Source organism: Neoarius graeffei, chromosome 9 (assembly GCF_027579695.1).
Source record: "Neoarius graeffei isolate fNeoGra1 chromosome 9, fNeoGra1.pri, whole genome shotgun sequence".
NCBI classification, from domain to species: Eukaryota; Metazoa; Chordata; class Actinopteri; order Siluriformes; family Ariidae; genus Neoarius; species Neoarius graeffei.
This window is the reverse complement of record NC_083577.1, coordinates 24,535,335-24,553,579: the sequence shown is the minus strand read 5'-3', so window position 1 is coordinate 24,553,579 and position 18,245 is coordinate 24,535,335. Positions and strand designations below refer to the sequence as shown.

At 42.1% G+C, this 18,245-nt stretch overlaps 1 protein-coding gene across 2 annotated transcripts in view; it reads right to left on the bottom strand.

Moving 5' to 3' along the window:
- Positions 1 to 18,245, bottom strand: part of mcf2lb (mcf.2 cell line derived transforming sequence-like b) — a 50,594-nt gene that overhangs the window by 18,518 nt on the left and 13,831 nt on the right. For both annotated transcript variants that reach the window (XM_060929218.1, XM_060929219.1), the window contains exons 5-20: positions 17,947 to 18,066; positions 17,733 to 17,849; positions 13,939 to 14,088; positions 13,721 to 13,845; positions 13,495 to 13,609; positions 13,267 to 13,386; positions 8,052 to 8,243; positions 7,573 to 7,764; positions 7,045 to 7,201; positions 6,788 to 6,846; positions 4,298 to 4,377; positions 4,140 to 4,206; positions 1,484 to 1,599; positions 1,310 to 1,379; positions 1,124 to 1,216; positions 937 to 1,029 (exon numbers count right to left, since the gene is read on the bottom strand). In XM_060929218.1, coding sequence (XP_060785201.1) covers positions 937 to 1,029; positions 1,124 to 1,216; positions 1,310 to 1,379; positions 1,484 to 1,599; positions 4,140 to 4,206; positions 4,298 to 4,377; positions 6,788 to 6,846; positions 7,045 to 7,201; positions 7,573 to 7,764; positions 8,052 to 8,243; positions 13,267 to 13,386; positions 13,495 to 13,609; positions 13,721 to 13,845; positions 13,939 to 14,088; positions 17,733 to 17,849; positions 17,947 to 18,066 — 1,866 coding nt within the window. The remainder of the gene's footprint in view (positions 1 to 936; positions 1,030 to 1,123; positions 1,217 to 1,309; positions 1,380 to 1,483; positions 1,600 to 4,139; positions 4,207 to 4,297; positions 4,378 to 6,787; positions 6,847 to 7,044; positions 7,202 to 7,572; positions 7,765 to 8,051; positions 8,244 to 13,266; positions 13,387 to 13,494; positions 13,610 to 13,720; positions 13,846 to 13,938; positions 14,089 to 17,732; positions 17,850 to 17,946; positions 18,067 to 18,245) is intronic.

Below are 18,245 nucleotides of genomic sequence, written 5' to 3'. Positions count from 1 at the left end.
TACTTTGTTTTATATTGTGAGTGCATGTACTTGGTCTTCCAATATGGCGCCTAACAAAATCTCGCGGCGTGGTGACGTCATGTGAAAGGGGTCTATACTCATGTTCAAGAGGAATAAAATGCATCTCTACCCATCAGAGACTCTCTGCTGTTGTTCTTAACGCCAAGGACTGCTATAGTGTTAGTAAATAATCCCACAAAATAAGCGCTGGATAAAAACCCCATCTATCTTACGGTATGTAAATAAAGATACAAATTTCGTTGTCCAGTAGTCAAGTGTTTATGAGATACGTTGCCTTGCATTTATGATCGGGTTCCCTGTGGTGGTACATGGATGTCGTTCGTATGTACGGTACGATCACAAAAGCCATGAAAAATCAGGTCGATGCATTACCATACTCTCTTAAGTATGGAGCTCCACTCCATGCGCTTTGCTCTGCTAGAAGTGTAGAAATGAAGAAATGTTTATACTGTGTCCACGTACTGTTTTTAACCTGCTCAGATACTAATTTTCAGTTTGTTACTTCCCTTGTAGGGAACCTTCATCTCTATTTTATAGGCTGTGCTGAAAGTTTGGTCGATGAGTCAAAGAACTGAATCAACATGACACATCAGAAGCACAACCCGCTCAAAAGAAAACGATTTAATTTCAGTTTTGAAAGCAAAACTTGCATAATTTCTGAGTGGGATGAATAATTATTCTAAAGCTACAATATAATAGGGTTCGTTATTAAATATTGAGAATGTTGCAAAAAAAAATCCCTGTGTTTCTAGACTTTCTCAATTTTCTACCTGGCTCCAGTAAACACAGATAAACCTGAAACAGTTTGTGATTTCATTTTTTTGTGACTAATGCACATGGCTGTTGCTCTGTTTTCCGTGTGCACATGTATACACACAAACAAACACTTCGAGAAATAAAGCCACACTAAATTACCTTCAGTAGGAGTTGGTATTTAGTGATTCTCTGAACAGGCTTCAGTAGGTAAGAGTCTAACCCCAGTTTGTGTTCCAGTTTCTTCTGACATTCCTGTTTAGCACATATCAGGTTTGATTATGCATATGTGTGTGTCTACTGTACATCCTTCTGTACTGTAAGCATGTGTGCATTTCTGTGTGTTTACCTGAAAGAACGCACAGTCTGAGCACTGTCTCCAGAGGCTCTCAGAGCGAGGTTTATTGTGGCAGTATTTCTCATAAATCTGGAGGTCTCCCATCTTTTAAAAAAAAAAAGGCCGACCCATATTGCCTTCATGTGTTGCTTTAAATTTTGTTCATACTTGATACAGTAGTTTTCAAGTCAAACTCACTCTCTCCAGAAAACAGCGTCCCACAAGCTCAGGGTGATCTGTGTAAGTCTCCAACTCTTTCAGAAATATGCTGAGAGACAGAACCATTTTAAAAACAATAAAATATTGACACATTGTCAAACAAGCCTCAGTTCAAAGCTAAATGAAACCTTGGCTCCATTAGGTGGCGCTCACGTTTTGTGGAAGAAGTAGATCTCCTGCATGTTCCCGAACAGCACATCCTTTTTGTTCTGTAGGGCAGTGGGAATAATGGAAGCCATCGCAGGGTTGTCCATCTCGGCAGCATAGCCCTGTGTGGTATGAAACGGCACACGTTTAACCTATCTTCCATGTGACTTGAACTGGGAGGGCAGGAACACACTAAGGGTGCGTATAGAGTAACTAAATGTCTATCGGACCCAGTTGCATTTGCAGGATATCTGATTTTGTTTTTTTGATGCAAAATGAAGTAATGTATTGGCTTCAGAGGTGCTTGATATTTCTTTATGGTATAACACTTGAGGCATTTGGTAAAAATAAAAAAAAGAAAAGAAAAATCTACACCACCCCAGAGAACTGAAGGCAGACTTGAGCTGGCCTGGTATCTGCCACTCGTACCCCACCCCGACATGCACCACAATTTCTACTTGCTTCTTATACAGACGCAATAAATCATTCGTCTATGAAATTATACAGCTCTGGAAAAAAATTAAGAGACCAATTCAATTTTTTCTTATTTCTTAAATCAGCATCTCTATGTATGGCAGCCATTTCATTCCAGTGTCTGTGCTGGAATTCCAACACAAACACACCTCATTTTACTCAATGAAGTACTGATTAGGTGGACCAAATCTTATTTAAAGATGAAATGTGTATAAAACACTGCTGTGGTCATCACTATCCTTTTGCAATAGGACCACTTTGGCTGGCAAAAACAGTGCCAGACATACTTTAAATTTAATTGGAATTCAAAAAAATATCTATTCATCATGCCAAAAGAGAAAAAAGAAAAGGTGTGAGTGAGAAAAAGAAGGGTTCAATTCTGGCTTTACTGGCAGAGGGATACAGTGAGCGTCGGGTTGTGTCTATCCTGAAAATTTCGAAGACGGCAGTTCATAAGAACAAGGTCAAACAGCAGACATTGGGGACAACAAACTTATAGACTGGCAGAGGGTGAAAATGACTCTCCACTGACTGGGATGATCGTCAACTCCTTTGAATGTCACTCAACAACTGCAGGATGGCATCATGTGACCTACAAAAAGAATGGCAAATGGTAGCCGGGGTTAAGTGCACGGCAAGGATGGTTCGAAACAGGCTCCTCCGAGCGGGGTTGAAGTCATGCAAAACCCTTCATCGATGAGAAGCAAAGAAGACCCAGGCTGAGGTTTGCTAAGGACCATAAGGATTGGACCGTAGAGGACTGGAGTAAGGTCATCTTCTCTGATGAGTCCAATTTTCAGCTTTTCCCATCACCTGGTCATCGAATGGTTAGACAGGGACCTGGACAGGCCTACAAACCACAGTGTCTCGCACCCATTGTGAAATCTGGTGGAGGATCAGTGATGATCTGGGGGTGCTTCAGCAAGACTGGAATGGGGCAGATTTTTGTTTGTGAAGCATACACGAATCAAGCCATGTCGAAGGTTATTCTGGAAGAAAACTTGCTTCCTTCTGCTCTGACAATGTTCCCTAACTCTGAGGTTTGGATTTTCCAGCAGGACAATGCTCCATGCCACACAGCCAGGTCAATCAAGGACCACAAGATCAAGACCCTGTCATGGTCAGCCCAATCTCCAGACCTGAACCCCACTGAAAACCTCTGGAATGTGTTCAAGAGGAAGATGGATGTTTACAAGTCATCAAACAAAGCTGAGCTGATTGAATTTTTACACCAGCAGTGGCATAAAGTCACCCAAGAGTAACGTGAAAGACTGGTGGAGAGCATACCAAGACGCATGAAAGCTGTGATTAAATGTCAGGGTTATTCCACCAAATATTGCTTTCTGAACTCATCTCAGTTCAAAGATTAGGATTGTATTGTTTAGAATTGAATATGATCTTGATTTCTATGCATTATTGAAGGCCTGAAAACACTTCATCTTTTTTGTTATTTTTGGACCAGTTGTCATTTTCTGAACTTAAATGCTCCAAGTGACAATATTTTGATGTGGAATTTGGGGGAAATGTTGTCAGTAGTTTATAGAATAAAACAAAGATGTTCATGTTCCTCAAACACACACCTATAAATAGTAAAACCAGAGAAACCGATAATTTTGCAGTGGTCTCTTAATTTTCTTTCCAGAGAGGTATATTTATTCTTTTTTATTTCATTTATAATGTTAAATTAGGCGGCACGGTGGTGTAGTGGTTAGCGCTGTCACCTCACAGCAAAAAGGTCCAGGTTCGAGCCCCGTGGCCAACGAGGGCCTTTCTGTGTGGAGTTTGTATGTTCTCCCCGTGTCCGCGTGGGTTTCCTCCGGGTGCTCCGGTTTCCCCCACAGTCCAAAGACATGCAGGTTAGGTTAACTGGTGACTCTAAATTGACCGTAGGTGTGACTGTGAGTGTGAATGGTTGTCTGTGTCTATGTGTCAGCCCTGTGATGACCTGGCGACTTGTCCAGGGTGTACCCCGCCTTTCGCCCGTAGTCAGCTGGGATAGGCTCCAGCTTGCCTGTGACCCTGTAGAACAGGATAAAGCAGCTAGAGATAATGAGATGAGATGTTAAATTACTATTAGCATACTTTCTAAATCTCTGTGGTGCTTTAATATGTATATTTCCCTCTATGATGAATAAAGTTATCTATCTATCTATCTTGCTGTTAATGATTTGCTCGTAAGATATATTACCTGTAGAACACACAGAAGTTCTTCTACATATGCTCTTTCTGTTTCCAGCAGCTCATTCATTACATGCCTACAAGCACACAAACAAATACACACTAAATGCAAATCTCATTTTTTGCAAGATATAGAGATCTCTCCCTTCTTTTTAGTCTCTGACAGACCTGCGGAGTACAGCCAGGTTTTCTTCCTCATCTGACACCGAGGCAGTCCGGCTGCTTCCATGATTTTGCTCAGAGGACACCTACACACAGAGGAGCATGATTTCTCAAAGAAGCTCACAATTAGCTGGACACAATTAACTAGCACAATTAGAACAATTTTGTAGGTCTGAAGGTCTTTTTAAAAATGTTTCTTACCAGCATAGAGGGTAAATGATTGATCTATTTTAGGTTTACATAGTTTACAGTTATCCTATATTTTCTTTTGGTACATATACTAACCAGCCACTTTATAAGGAACACCCATCCACCTGCTGTTTTATGCAGTTCTCTAATCAGCTGATCCCTTGACAGCAGCACAATGCATAAAATCATACAGATACAAATCAAAAGCTTCAGCTTCAGGGTGTTGGTTTGAGTCAGATGGACTGGTTTGAGTATTTCAGAAACTGCTGATCTCCTGGGGTTTGTTTTCACAGACAACAGTCTCTCGAGTTTACACAGAATGGTGCGAAAAACAAAAAAATATTGAGTGAGTGATAGTTTTGTGGGTGGAAACAAACACCTTGTTGATAAGAGACGTTAGAGGAAAATGACCAGATTGGTGAAGGATATACAGTGGCGCTTGAAGGTTTGTGAACCCTTTAGAATTTTCTATATTTCTGCATAAATATGATCTAAAACATCAGATTTTCACACAAGTCCTAAAAGTAGATAAAGTTAAACAAATGAGACAAAAATATTATACTTGGTCATTTATTTATTGAGGAAAATGATCCAATATTACATATCTGTGAGTGGCAAAAGGATGTGAACCTTTGTTTTCAGTATCTGGTGTGACCCCCTTGTGCAGCAATAACTGCAACTAAACGTTTCCAGTAACTGTTGATCAGTCCTGCACACCGGCTTGGAGGAATTCCTCCGTACAGAACAGCTTCAACTCTGGGATGTTGGTGGGTTTCCTCACATGAACTGCTCGCTTCAGGTCCTTCCACAACATTTTGATTGGATTAAGGTCAGGACTTTGACTTGGTCATTCCAAAACATTAACTGTATTCTTCTTTAACCATTCTTTGGTAGAACGACTTGTGTGCTTAGGGTTGTTCTCTTGCTGCATGACCCACCTTCTCTTGAGATTCAGTTCATGGACAGATGTCCTGACATTTTCCTTTAGAATTTGCTGGTATAATTCAGAATTCATTGTTCCATCAATGATGGCAAGCCGTCCTGGCCCAGATGCAGCAAAACAGGCCCAAACCATGATACTACCACCACCATGTTTCACAGATGGGAAAAGGTTCTCATGCTGGAATGCAGTGTTTTCCTTTCTCCAAACATAACGCTGCTCATTTAAACCAAAAAGTTCTATTTTCGTCTCATCCATCCACAAAACATTTTTTCAATAGCCTTCTGGCTTGTCCACGTGATCTTTAGCAAACTGCAGATGAGCAGCAATGTTCTTTTTGGAGAGCAGTGGCTTTCTCCTTGCAACCCTGCCATGCACACCATTGTTGTTCATTGTTCTCCTGATGGTGGACTCATGAACATTAACATTAGCCAATGTGAGAGAGGCCTTCAGTTGCTTAGAAGTTACCCTGGGGTCCTTTGTGACCTCGCCAACTATTACACGCCTTGCTCTTGGAGTGATCTTTGTTGGTCAGCCACTCCTGGGGAGGGTAACAATGGTCTTGAATTTCCTCCATTTGTACACAATCTGTCTGACTGTGGATTGGTGGAGTCCAAACTCTTTAGAGATGGCTTTGTAACCTTTTCCAGCTGGATGAGCATCAACAACACTTTTTCTGAGGTCTTCAGAAATCTCCTTTGTTCGTGCCATGATACACTTCCACAAACGTGTTGTGAAGATCAAACTTTGATAGATCCCTTTTCTTTAAATAAAACAGGGTGCCCACTCACACCTGATTGTCATCCCATTGATTGAAAACACCTGACTCTAACTTCACCTTCAAATGAACTGCTAATCCTAGAGGTTCACATCCTTTTGCCACTCACAGATATGTAATATTGGATAATTTTCCTCAATAAATAAATGACCAATTATAATATTTTTGTCTCATTTGTTTAACCGGGTTCTCTTTATCTGATGATGTTTTAGGTCATATTTATGCAGAAATATAGAAAATTCTAAAGGGTTCACAAACCTTCAAGCACCACTGTAGTAACTCATATAATCACTCTTTACAACCGTGGTGAGCAGAAAAGCATCTCAGCATGCAACAGCAGAAGACCACATTGGGTTCCAGTCCTGCAGCCAAGAACAGGAGTCTTAGAATCGACAACAAGTTCCTATTCAAGTGGCCGGTGAGTGTACATGTACAGTAGGTTTATGCAAAATGATGAAGTGAAGAAATATACAATTCCAGTATAGGAGCTGACTAAGGACTAAAATGTCCACCATTTGTTCAAAAACAAATGCAAGGTACTGTACTTGGTATGGTTGAACAGTGAAATGTGGTCATAAAAATATCTTACTTCAGTATAGTCACTCTGTGAGTCTATGCTAGCATAACTCTTCCTGCAATCTCGAAGAGCTGAATGAGAAATACAGACATTTTAGTTAGAGCATTTCAGCAGGAAGTGAAGGAGAAGTGAGGGACATGAGACATTCAGCATAAGCTGGATGATTGAAAAGTCCCTCAGACATTTCAAAGAGAGAGAGAGAGAGAGAGAGAGAAGTATTTCACGTGCATAAAAGAACACAAATTAAAGAGAAGATACCAGACATGGACCTGGTGAGGAAGGAGGTGATTTAATGGCTTCAGGTGTTGGGGCTACAGGCTGGACTGGGCGTGTCTGTTTGGCTGCTAGTTTCGTTAGACTGACCCTCCTTTTCTCAAACATTTCCTGTAGCAAAGCTCTTTTTTCAAACACTCGCTCTATTTGTTCCTGTAACACATGCAAACACACACACGAGAAGACACAATCGTATTTCTCCATGAACATAATGAGCATTGTCCTTTTCCCTGAATCAAAATTTGCTAGCTTCTATGTGTTGTGTCCTGTTACCATTACTGGTCTCCTGAGAGTGCTAGAGTGCACCATACAGTACAAGTGTATTGTGTTGGATTGGGGAAGAAGAAGAAGAAGAAAGTTGGAAGCACAAAAACCGTAATGTTACTGTCTCTCGGCTATTACTTCTAGGATACCACACTGTGAATAGATGATTTCGGAAGACGTCTGCTCGCTGAGTTAACCCGCCTAGAGACATTCGAATATTGAAACAAATATCATGTACCATCATACTAGGTCCTGCTCACCTTCAGGTCTTTGTTTAACACATTTTCATACTCTCTAGAGAACAAACACGCATCCCACTGCTGCAGATCGGTGGCTGTCTCCATGTAGCTCTCCAGCTCCTGTAGTGCGGACTCCGCCCCCTCCTGTGATTGACACTTGTCAAGCTGCTGAGATGCCAGCATGTAAATACCATCATCACACCATTTACACACCTGAAAGAGAAAGAGTTTACGTTCTAAATGACAGCTTTGCACTTTCATAAACTTCATTCCCTCCTTCATGTGGAATTTGCCCTGTAAAACAAGATGATACTATAGGAGAGTGGAATAACGTAATACTGATGCATATTAATATTCTTCAGTAAAATTAACAGTCCTCCGATGCCAAAAAACTCATGCCTTAATGTACAGTATATGTCTGTGTATCAGTAAATACTGTACACATGGATAGCGGTATTAAGGTAGGTGGTAGGTTTAGATTTGTGTGTGTGTGTTCTCACACTCTGCAGTTTCTGATGGAGCTCATTGGTCTGTAGCAGCAGACCTCTCTTGGCTTTGAGATTCTGTAAGAGTTTCTCTCTGGTGTTTTGCAGGTCAGCACACTTCATCTTAACATTATCATCACTGTTTTCACAGCTGTCAATGAAACGTTGGCCTTCAGTAACAAGGGCATCCATCCTGTCCAAAATTTCCTGTTGGGAAGAAGGAGCGAGATAATGAATGAGATTGAGGGGAAAAAAAGAATGATGAGAATAGACGTAAATATAGATACATACAGTACCATTCAAAAGTTTGGACACACCTTCCAATCCAATGATTTTTCTTTATTTTTATTAATGAAAAGACACGTCATGTCTTAAAGTAATGATGGATGTCATTTCTCTTTACTTAGTTGAGCGCTTCTTGACATATGGATTACTACAGTTGTGGAATAGGGCTATTTACTGTATTATTATTATTTCCTGTTTACTGTTTGATCTCAAACACATTAAGAAGGCAAGAAATTAATCCACTAATTAACTTTTGGCGAGGCATACAGTTAGGGCCATAAATATTTGGACAGAGGCAACATTTTTCTAATTTTGGTTCTGTACATTACCACAATGAATTGTGAACAAAACAATTCAGATGCAGTTGAAGTTCAGACTTTCAGCTTTAATTCAGTGGGTTGAACAAAATGATTGCATAAAAATGTGAGGAACTAAAGCATTTTTTAAACACAATCCCTTCATTTCAGGGGCTCAAAAGTAATTGGACAAATTAAATAATTGTAAATAAAATGTTCATTTCTAATACTTGGTTGAAAACCCTTTGTTGGCAATGACTGCCTGAAGTCTTGAACTCATGGACATCACCAGATGCTGTTTTTCCTCCTTTTTAATGCTTTGCCAGGCCTTTACTGCAGCGGTTTTCAGTTGCTGTTTGTTTGTGGGTCTTTCTGTCTGAAGTTTAGTCTTTAACAAGTGAAATGCATGCTCAATTGGGTTGAGATCAGGTGACTGACTTGGCCATTCAAGAATATTCCACTTCTTTGCTTTAATAAACTCCTGGGTTGCTTTGGCTTTATGTTTTGGGTCATTGTCCATCTGTATTATGAAACGCCGACCAATCAGTTTGGCTGCATTTGGCTGGATTTGAGTACACAGTATGTCTCTGAATACCTCAGAATTCATCCGGCTGCTTCTGTCCTGTGTCACATCATCAATAAACACTAGTGACCCAGTGCCACTGGCAGCCATGCATGCCCAAGCCATCACACTGCCTCCGCTGTGTTTTACAGATGATGTGGTATGCTTTGGATCATGAGCTGTACCACGCCTTCGCCATACTTTTTTCTTTCCATCATTCTGGTAGAGGTTGATCTTGGTTTCATCTATCCAAAGAATGTTCTTCCAGAACTGTGCTGGCTTTTTTAGATGTTTTTTAGCAAAGTCCAATCTAGCCTTTTTATTCTTGAGGCTTATGAGTGGCTCACACCATGCAGTGAACCCTCTGTATTTACTTTCACACAGTCTTCTCTTTATGGTAGATTTGGATATTGATACGCCTACCTCCTGGAGAGTGTTGTTCACTTGGTTGGCTGTTGTAAAGGGGTTTCTCTTCACCATGGAAATTATTCTGCGATCATCCACCACTGTTGTCTTCTGTGGGCGTCCAGGTCTTTTTGCACTGATGAGTTCACCGGTGCTCTCTTTCTTTCTCAGGACGTACCAAACTGTAGCTTTTGCCACTCCTAATATTGTAGCAATTTCTCAGATGTTTTTTTTTCTGTTTTCGCAGCTTAAGGATGGCTTGTTTCACCTGCATGGAGAGCTCCTTTGACCGCATGTTTTCTTCACAGCAAAATCTTCCAAATGCAAGCACCACACCTCAAATCAACTCCAGGCCTTTTATCTGCTTAATTGAGAATGACATAACGAAGGAATTGCCCACACCTGCCCATGAAATAGCCTTTGAGTCAATTGTCCAATTACTTTTGGTCCCTTTAAAAACAGGGTGGCACATGTTAAGGAGCTGAAACTCCTAAACCCTTCATCCAATTTTTATGTGGATCCCCTCAAATGAAAGCTGAAAGTCTGGACTTTATGTTCATGTCCATTATATAACTACAACTTGAATATGTTTCAGTAAACAGGTAAAAAAAAAAACAAAATTTGTGTCAGTGTCCAAATATATATGGACCTAACTGTAGCTGTTAACTGAAAAGCATTCCAGGTGACGACCTCATGAAGCTGGTTAAGATAATGCCAGTAGTGTGCAAAGCGTCATCAGGGTAAATGCTGGCTACTTTGAAGAATCTAAACTATCAAACATATTTTGTTTTTTAACACTTTTTTGTTTACCACATAATTCCATTTATTATATACACAAAGTGTTTACTGGGAAAAATGACACTCCTAATTTTCATATGAACTACATCTGGGACATCGAGTAACATATTTTCCAATATCCTCGATGAATTTCGTGCATAATTTTTGTTTGTGAATGTGTCTCGCTCACTATTTTGCATGTCACTGCAGTAATGTGGCTGCTCTGACTTCCGTCAAAGTTTCTAGGGAAATTTGCAGTCGCAGCTTCCTGTTGCTTTCTACTGGATTATTATAGAGGTTTTCATCTCTCAACCGTCCACAACTATGGGTAATTTCATGTAGCCAGTTAATCTTACCACATGTCTTTGGACTGTGGGGGGAAATCAGAGCAAACTCCACATAGAAAGGCCCTTGTCAGCCACTGGGTTGAACCCAGAACCTTCTTGCTGAAAGGCAACAGTGGTAACCACTGCACCACCCTGAATGGGTCTCGATAATAAAAAGAAAATCACATGTTGGCTTGAAGATATGAAGTTTTTCTTCTGATGTTGAAAAACTCATATTTTTCATACAAAATACATCCCGGACCTGAATAACATATTTTCCAATGTCTTCACTCTGATGACGTCACTTCCAATGTTTTCCCGCTGACTTGACACACATTGTCAAAACGGTGAACCGGTTCAAAATTTCAATTCTTTTTTAACTTTTGATTAATTTTTGCAGATGTGTCCATATAATATAAAGAACATTACACAGTGGCACAAGTTTATCTTCTCGTGTTGAAAAATGTTTCACTCCTTCGTCTCTCTCTCTCTCTCTCTCTCTCTCTCTATATATATATATATATATATATATATATATATATATATATATGTGTGTGTGTGTGTGTGTGTGTGTGTGTGTGTGGTCAGAAGTTTACATACAGTGACATGAATGTCATGGCAATATTTGGGCTTTCAGTAATTTCTTTGAACTGTTCTTTTTCTGTGGCAGAATGTACAGCATAAGTCTTTCATTTAAAAAAACACTAGAATTTGCTGCACAAGTTTCAATTTTCTTTTGGTTTTCTGAAATCAACACAGGGTCAAAATTAAACATACATGGTCAAAAATATACATACAGCACACCGAATATTTGGGTAAAATGTCTCTTTGCAAGATTCACCTTAACCAAACATTTTTGTTTACCATGAACAAGCTTCTGGCAGAATTCTGGTTGGATACTTGATGACTCTTTATGGTAGAATTGGTAGAGTTCAATTATTTGATTTTTTTTTCTTGGCATGGACTCGACTTATAAGCATGGTCCATATATTTTCAATAGGGTTGAAGGGTTGACTTGTTTTAAGCTTAATGTTAGCCTGCTTTATCCTCCACAACCAGCTCTGATGTGTGTTTGGGTTCATTGTCCTGTTGTAACTCCCAAGTCCCAAATCATATTCAAGTTTCTGATGGTTTATGCTGAAGAATTCTGAGGTAGTCCTCCTTCTTCACTATTCCATCCACTTTGTGCAATGAATCAGTTCCACTGGCAGCAAAACAGCCCCAGAGCATGATGATCCTACCATCACCACCAGCTGGTACAGTGTTCCTCTGTACATGGTGGTCATTGTGGCCAAACAACTCAACCTTTGTCTCATGTGACCCTACAGCTTTCCTCCAGAAGGCTTTTTCTTTGCCTGCGTGGTCAGCTTCAAACTTTAGTTAAGCTTGAAGGTATCAATTTTGGAGCAAGAGGTTATTTCTTGGATAGCAGCCTCTTAATCCATAGTGATCTGAACTCTAGACAGTGATCCATCAGCTTCCAGTTCATGGCAGGGCTGTGCCATGGTGGTTGCCAGGTTGTTCCTGACCATCCAAAACAATTTCCTTTCAGCTGAGGGTGACAGTTTGGGTTTTCTTGAAGCAAAGTGGCTTGGCAAAGTGACTACACCTCACAATAACTTGGATAAAATTGTTTGAACTGATTTTATACTGTAATTTGCAGTTGTTTAGAAATGGCTCCAAGAGACATTTCGGAGTTGTGTACATCTGTGATCCTCTTTCACAGATCTGCACTGAGCTCCTTGGACTTTCCCATTGTATTATGTGTTGGTCAATCCAATGAGTGCTGTAAACAAACAATTTTTATGAAGGCACAGAGAAGCTACCAGCTGTAGTCAATCATGATCACAGCCTTGGCAAAATAAGAGATGTTTTGGAAGTTTCAGCACCTCTGAATTAATAATCTACTAAGTGTGCGTATGTACATTTTTGACCCTGTATGTATAATCTTGACCCTGTGTTGATTTCAGAAAACCCAAAGAAAATTTAAATTCTAGTTTTTTTAATTAAAGATGTATGCTGTACATTCTGCCACAGAAAAAGAACAGTTCAAAGAAATTACTGAAAGCCCAAATATTCCCATGACATTCATATCCAAGATGGCATTCATGTCACTGGATGTAAACTTCTGACCACAACTGTGTGTCTCATCTCATTATCTCTAGCCACTTTATCCTGTTCTACAGGGTCGCAGGCAAGCTGGAGCCTATCCCAGCTGACTACGGGCAAAAGGCAGGGTACACCCTGGACAAGTTGCCAGGTCATCACAGGGCTTTAGACACAGACAACCATTCACACTCACATTCACAACTACGGTCAATTTAGAGTCACCAGTTAACCTAACCTGCATGTCTTTGGACTGTGGGGGAAACCGGAGCACCCGCAGGAAACCCACGCGGACACGGAGAGAACATGCAAACTCTGCACAGAAAGGCCCTCGTCGGCCATGGGGCTTGAACCCGGACCTTCTTGCTGTGAGGCAACAGCGCTAACCACTACACCACCGTGCCGCCCACAACTGTGTGTGTGTGTGTGTGTGTGTGTGTGTGTGTGTGTGTGTGTGAGATGAAAGGACTTACAAATGATTTCTCTTCCTGTTCAGTCAGTTCTCTGAGGAGATGTTCTGTGTGGATTTGACTTATTCCTAAATGTGAGAAAGCAGCCAGTCTGTCAGTCACTAGTTTCATCTCTGCAGACACCTGCAAAGTGCAGATCATAACAAGATTATTTTTCACCCAGCCAACTAGCTCCAGTTATTCCATGGGTTGTGATAATGCTTTAGTTTTGAGTTAATGTTAAAGTGTGACCTGCTGAAAGTTCTGTTCAAACTGGCAGAGTTGCAAGGACAGTTCCAGCTTATTCTTATGCTGTCGCCAGAAATCATCAAATGCTGCTGAGCTCTCGTTTAACTGCGACAACAGCCTGAGACAAAACAACAGAAAGAAACAATTATGAATGATGAAAATGTAGAGTAAATTGTGGTCCATTCTATATCTAAGTGATGTAGCTTCAGGTTCTGGGCTCTAGATTCACCTATGCACAGTGGCCAAATTCTCCAGCTGGTCAGGGTTCAGAGTGCCGTCTGGATCCCTGCGCACTGGTTCACGAATGTTCTCTAAGATCTCACGCCCTTGTCCAAGAGCTCCTGCCAGCTCCTCCTTTAGGGAGCAATTCAATCCAATTCAATTCAGGTACTCGTATCCCTTCGGGAGAACAGACAAACCTGAATAGACATTTTAGTTGAATTGTACCTTCATGCTCTCTTTCTTGCTGCTGTGTGTGTTGAGCAGATTGCTTGTTGCTAGAGTGGTGTTGGGTAGCTCAGTCTCTGCCAGTTCCCTACCAAACACCTGCAGTCTTTGTGTGATCCTCTTTACTAAGACAGCAAAGCCTTCTATGTCCTAGACACAAATGGAAACACAACATGGGTTAAAGCTACACGAAGGGAAACCCTCATGCAATAACGGTGCTGGGTAAAAACGTTTAGCTTGGGTGTACACTGCACTTGGATGTCCGTTCTGAATCAGATTTTCATATCAGTTCTTCATTTTTGTTTTGTTTGCCTAGTGTCACTATAGTACAGCTGTGATACAATTCTGTTATGATGGATGGATGGATGAATGGATGGATGGATGGATGGATGGATGGATGGATGGATGCAAAAAATCTGTACTCAAAAGGGACCAACCACAACATTTCAGAATGACTACTCAGTACTAAATTTACAGTACAGAAGAAGACCACATTGGGTTCCAATCCTGCCAGCCAAGAACAGGAATACTGACTGTTGAAGACTGTAAAAACTTTGCTTGTTTCAATCATTATATCTACAAACTTCTGTGTGTGTGTGTGTGTGTGTGTGTGTACATAGCTAGTTATATATCAGCAGTACAGGCTATATTATCTGCACTGGATACAATAATGTGTGTTTTGCTTTTTGTCACAATTAGAACAAAAATATTGCTTTGTTATCACCACTGTATCAGATGAGTATCTGTATTGAAATCTTTCAATCACTAACTAGATCTAGTTATGACTGATATACTTGGGTCCATTATGTTACTGAGTTATGTTTTGTGTTTTGGCTTTGATACCGTTGTTACTGCTGTATTGCATAACCCTAGGCTGACACTTGCACGACTTTTGGCCACGATTTTGTCGTGGCAAGTCGTGCCATTTTGGGGCACGAACTGGGAGGCTCCCGCACTGTTCACGACTAGTTCACGCATAGTTCACGACAAGTTCACGAATGCGTGCCCGTCCACATTCACGAACTGGCACGACGAGTTCACGCATAGTTTGCGCATAGTTTACGCACTTCCCGCATTGGCACGACGAGTTTGCGCAATTCGGACGGTGTCGTGCCGACTTGGGCACGCCTGTGTCATGCACAACCTCATCCTCATCAGATACCCACACGCAATTTCAGAAGTGGACCGCGAAGATCCAGACACACATGATCTGATCCCTAATGGATGGAGGACTGACCGACACCTGCAGGGGCTGCTGCCTCTAACCGGCCATCATACCCAGAAGGATGCAAAGGATCAGCGAGACTACCTGTCACATTACTACATGTCCCCTGCTGGTGCTGTCCCTTGGCAAGAAAGAATGGTAGTAGCTTCATGAGCTGCATCCACAGTTGTTCCATTTTTGAAATAAAAGAAATGAAATTCCCCCCCAAAAAAAGTCATGAAGGAATAGAAAATAAAATACATTAAAGAAAAAAGCAAGAAAAAAATTGCGAATGGCGAGAAGTGTCCGGGAAGCCCTATATATACCCCCGCACCGACGCGAGTGCCACGGCCACGCTGCGACACGCACCAATTCGTGAACATGTCGTGAACTACTCGTGAACTCGACGTGAGCTGTTCGTGAACTATTCGTGGCAGTTCGTGACAGTCGTGGCATGGCGCGCACTTCCACGCACTGGCACGCATCCTCCCGCATCGTCCCGACGAGTTCACGACGAGATCACGAACAGTTTGCGCATAGTTCACGACCCGGTCGCGAAATTTTGTCGTGACCAAAATTTTGAACATTTCAAAATTCTCGTCCCGACATGGCGCACAGTCACGACGGGTACGCTGACACTTGCACGATTCCGTGGCACGCATTGGCACGACTCGAGTCGTGCCAGTGCGCAAACTAGTCGTAAACTGGCATGAAGTGTGTGTAAACCCGTCGTGACTGCGTGCCATGTCGGGACGAGAATTTTGAAATGTTCAAAATTTTGGTCACGACAAAATTTCACGACCGGGTCGTGAACTATGCGCAAACTGTTCGTGATCTCGTCGTGATCTCGTCGGGACGATGCGGGAGGATGCGTGCCAGTGCGTGGAAGTGCGCGCCATGCCACGACTGTCACGAACTGCCACGAATAGTTCACGAACAGCTCACGTCGAGTTCACGAGTAGTTCACGACATGTTCATGAATTGGTGCGTGTCGCAGCGTGGCCGTGCCTTCCCACTGACATGGTCACGCATTGATGGCACAAGCAGTTCACGACTAGTTTACGCACTTCACGAACAGTTTGCGCATGGCACGAGCAGTTCACGACGAGTTCACGAGCAGTTCACGACTTCTGCGCGACAGTGGCGCTCGCGTCGGTGCGGGGGTATATACAGGGCTTCCCGGACACTTCTCGCCATTCGCAATTTTTTTTCTTGCTTTTTTCTTTAATGTCTTTTATTTTCTATTCCTTCATTACTTTTTTTTGGGGGGGAGGAGTTTCGTTTCTTTTATTTCAAAAATGGAACAACTGTGGATGCAGCTCATGAAGCTACTACCATTCTTTCTTGCCAAGGGACAGCACCAGCAGGGGACATGTAGTAATGTGACAGGTAGTCTCGCTGATCCTTTGCATCCTTCTGGGTATGATGGCCGGTTAGAGGCAGCAGCCCCTGCAGGTGTCGGTCAGTCCTCCATCCACCAGGGATCAGATCATGTGTGTCCGGATCTTCGCGGTCCACTTCTGAAATTGCGTGTGGGTATCTGATGAGGATGAGGTTGTGCATGACACAGGCATGCCCAAGTCGGCACGACACCGTCCGAATTGCGCAAACTCGTCGTGCCAATGCGGGAAGTGCGTAAACTATGCGCAAACTATGCGTGAACTCGTCGTGCCAGTTCATGAATGTGGACGGGCATGCATTCGTGAACTCGTCGTGAACTATGCGTGAAGTAGTCGTCAACAGTGCGGGAGCCTCCCAGTTCGTGCCCCAAAATGGCACGACTTGCCACGACAAAATCGTGGCCAAAAGTCGTGCAAGTGTCAGCCTAGGGTTACGCACACTTCACGCCAGTTTACGACTAGTTTGCGCACTGACACGACTCGAGTCGTGCCAATGCGTGCCACGGAATCATGCAAGTGTCAGCCTACCCTAACTGTTCTCTTGCTGCCTAATATATCCCACCCCTTGATAAGTGCCATTGTAATGAGATAATCAATGGTATTCACTTCACCTCTCAGTGGTCATAATGCTATGGCTAATCAGTGTATATACAGTTGTGATACAGTTAGTTATTGCTGTGTTGTGTTCCTGTATGATGAATGTAATAGTTGTGTTATAACTATGTCATATTATGCTGTATTATGTTCCACTGTTATATGGAAACCATCCATCCATCCATTATCTGTAGCCACTTATCCTGTCCTACAGGGTCGCAGGCAAGCTGGAGCCTATCCCAGCTGACTACGGGCGAAAGGCGGGGTACACCCTGGACAAGTCGCCAGGTCATCACAGGGCTGACACATAGACACAGACAACCATTCACACTCACATTCACACCTACGGTCAATTTAGAGTCACCAGTTAACCTAACCTGCATGTCTTTGGACTGTGGGGGAAACCGGAGCACCCGGAGGAAACCCACGCGGACACGGGGAGAACATGCAAACTCCGCACAGAAAGGCCCTCGCCGGCCACAGGGCTCGAACCCGGACCTTCTTTGCTGTGAGGCAACACTACACCACTGTGCTGCCCTTATATGGAAACCATTTGTGTATATTTAAACATTTTTTTAATGGGTGGAGCTTCTTACTGTGCGGTGGGAGATCCAGGTCTTATGGCAATATTGCTGAGTGCCATCTAGTTCTTGAGTCAGCTGACTTCGCTCTATATACGAATGGAGCTCAGCCACTGAGCTCAGCATGATAACCTACTCACACAAATACACACAACATATTCAACATGGGTTTTTTTTTTTACACGTATTGCATATCGAAACACCGACAGATAAAAGGTCGCTGACTTACCGGCACTTTCATCTGGAAATTATCTCCATGTAATTTGAAGAAAATGTCTGAAAGAGTGCGCTGGAGGAATGTGTGGGGCCGCAGCACCAGAACCATCCGTAGGTTTCCTGGGAAGCCACTCTGGAAATACAAAGCAAATACCACTGAAATAATCCTACCTTATTATTGCAATGACATGATCAACACAAATTTTCCACTTTTTAAAAGCTGAACAATAATACAATAAATATATAGTGGTCCTTTTATCAGTGATTATGCCTTTTAATTGTCCAGCTATCCATTCATTATCTATAACACTT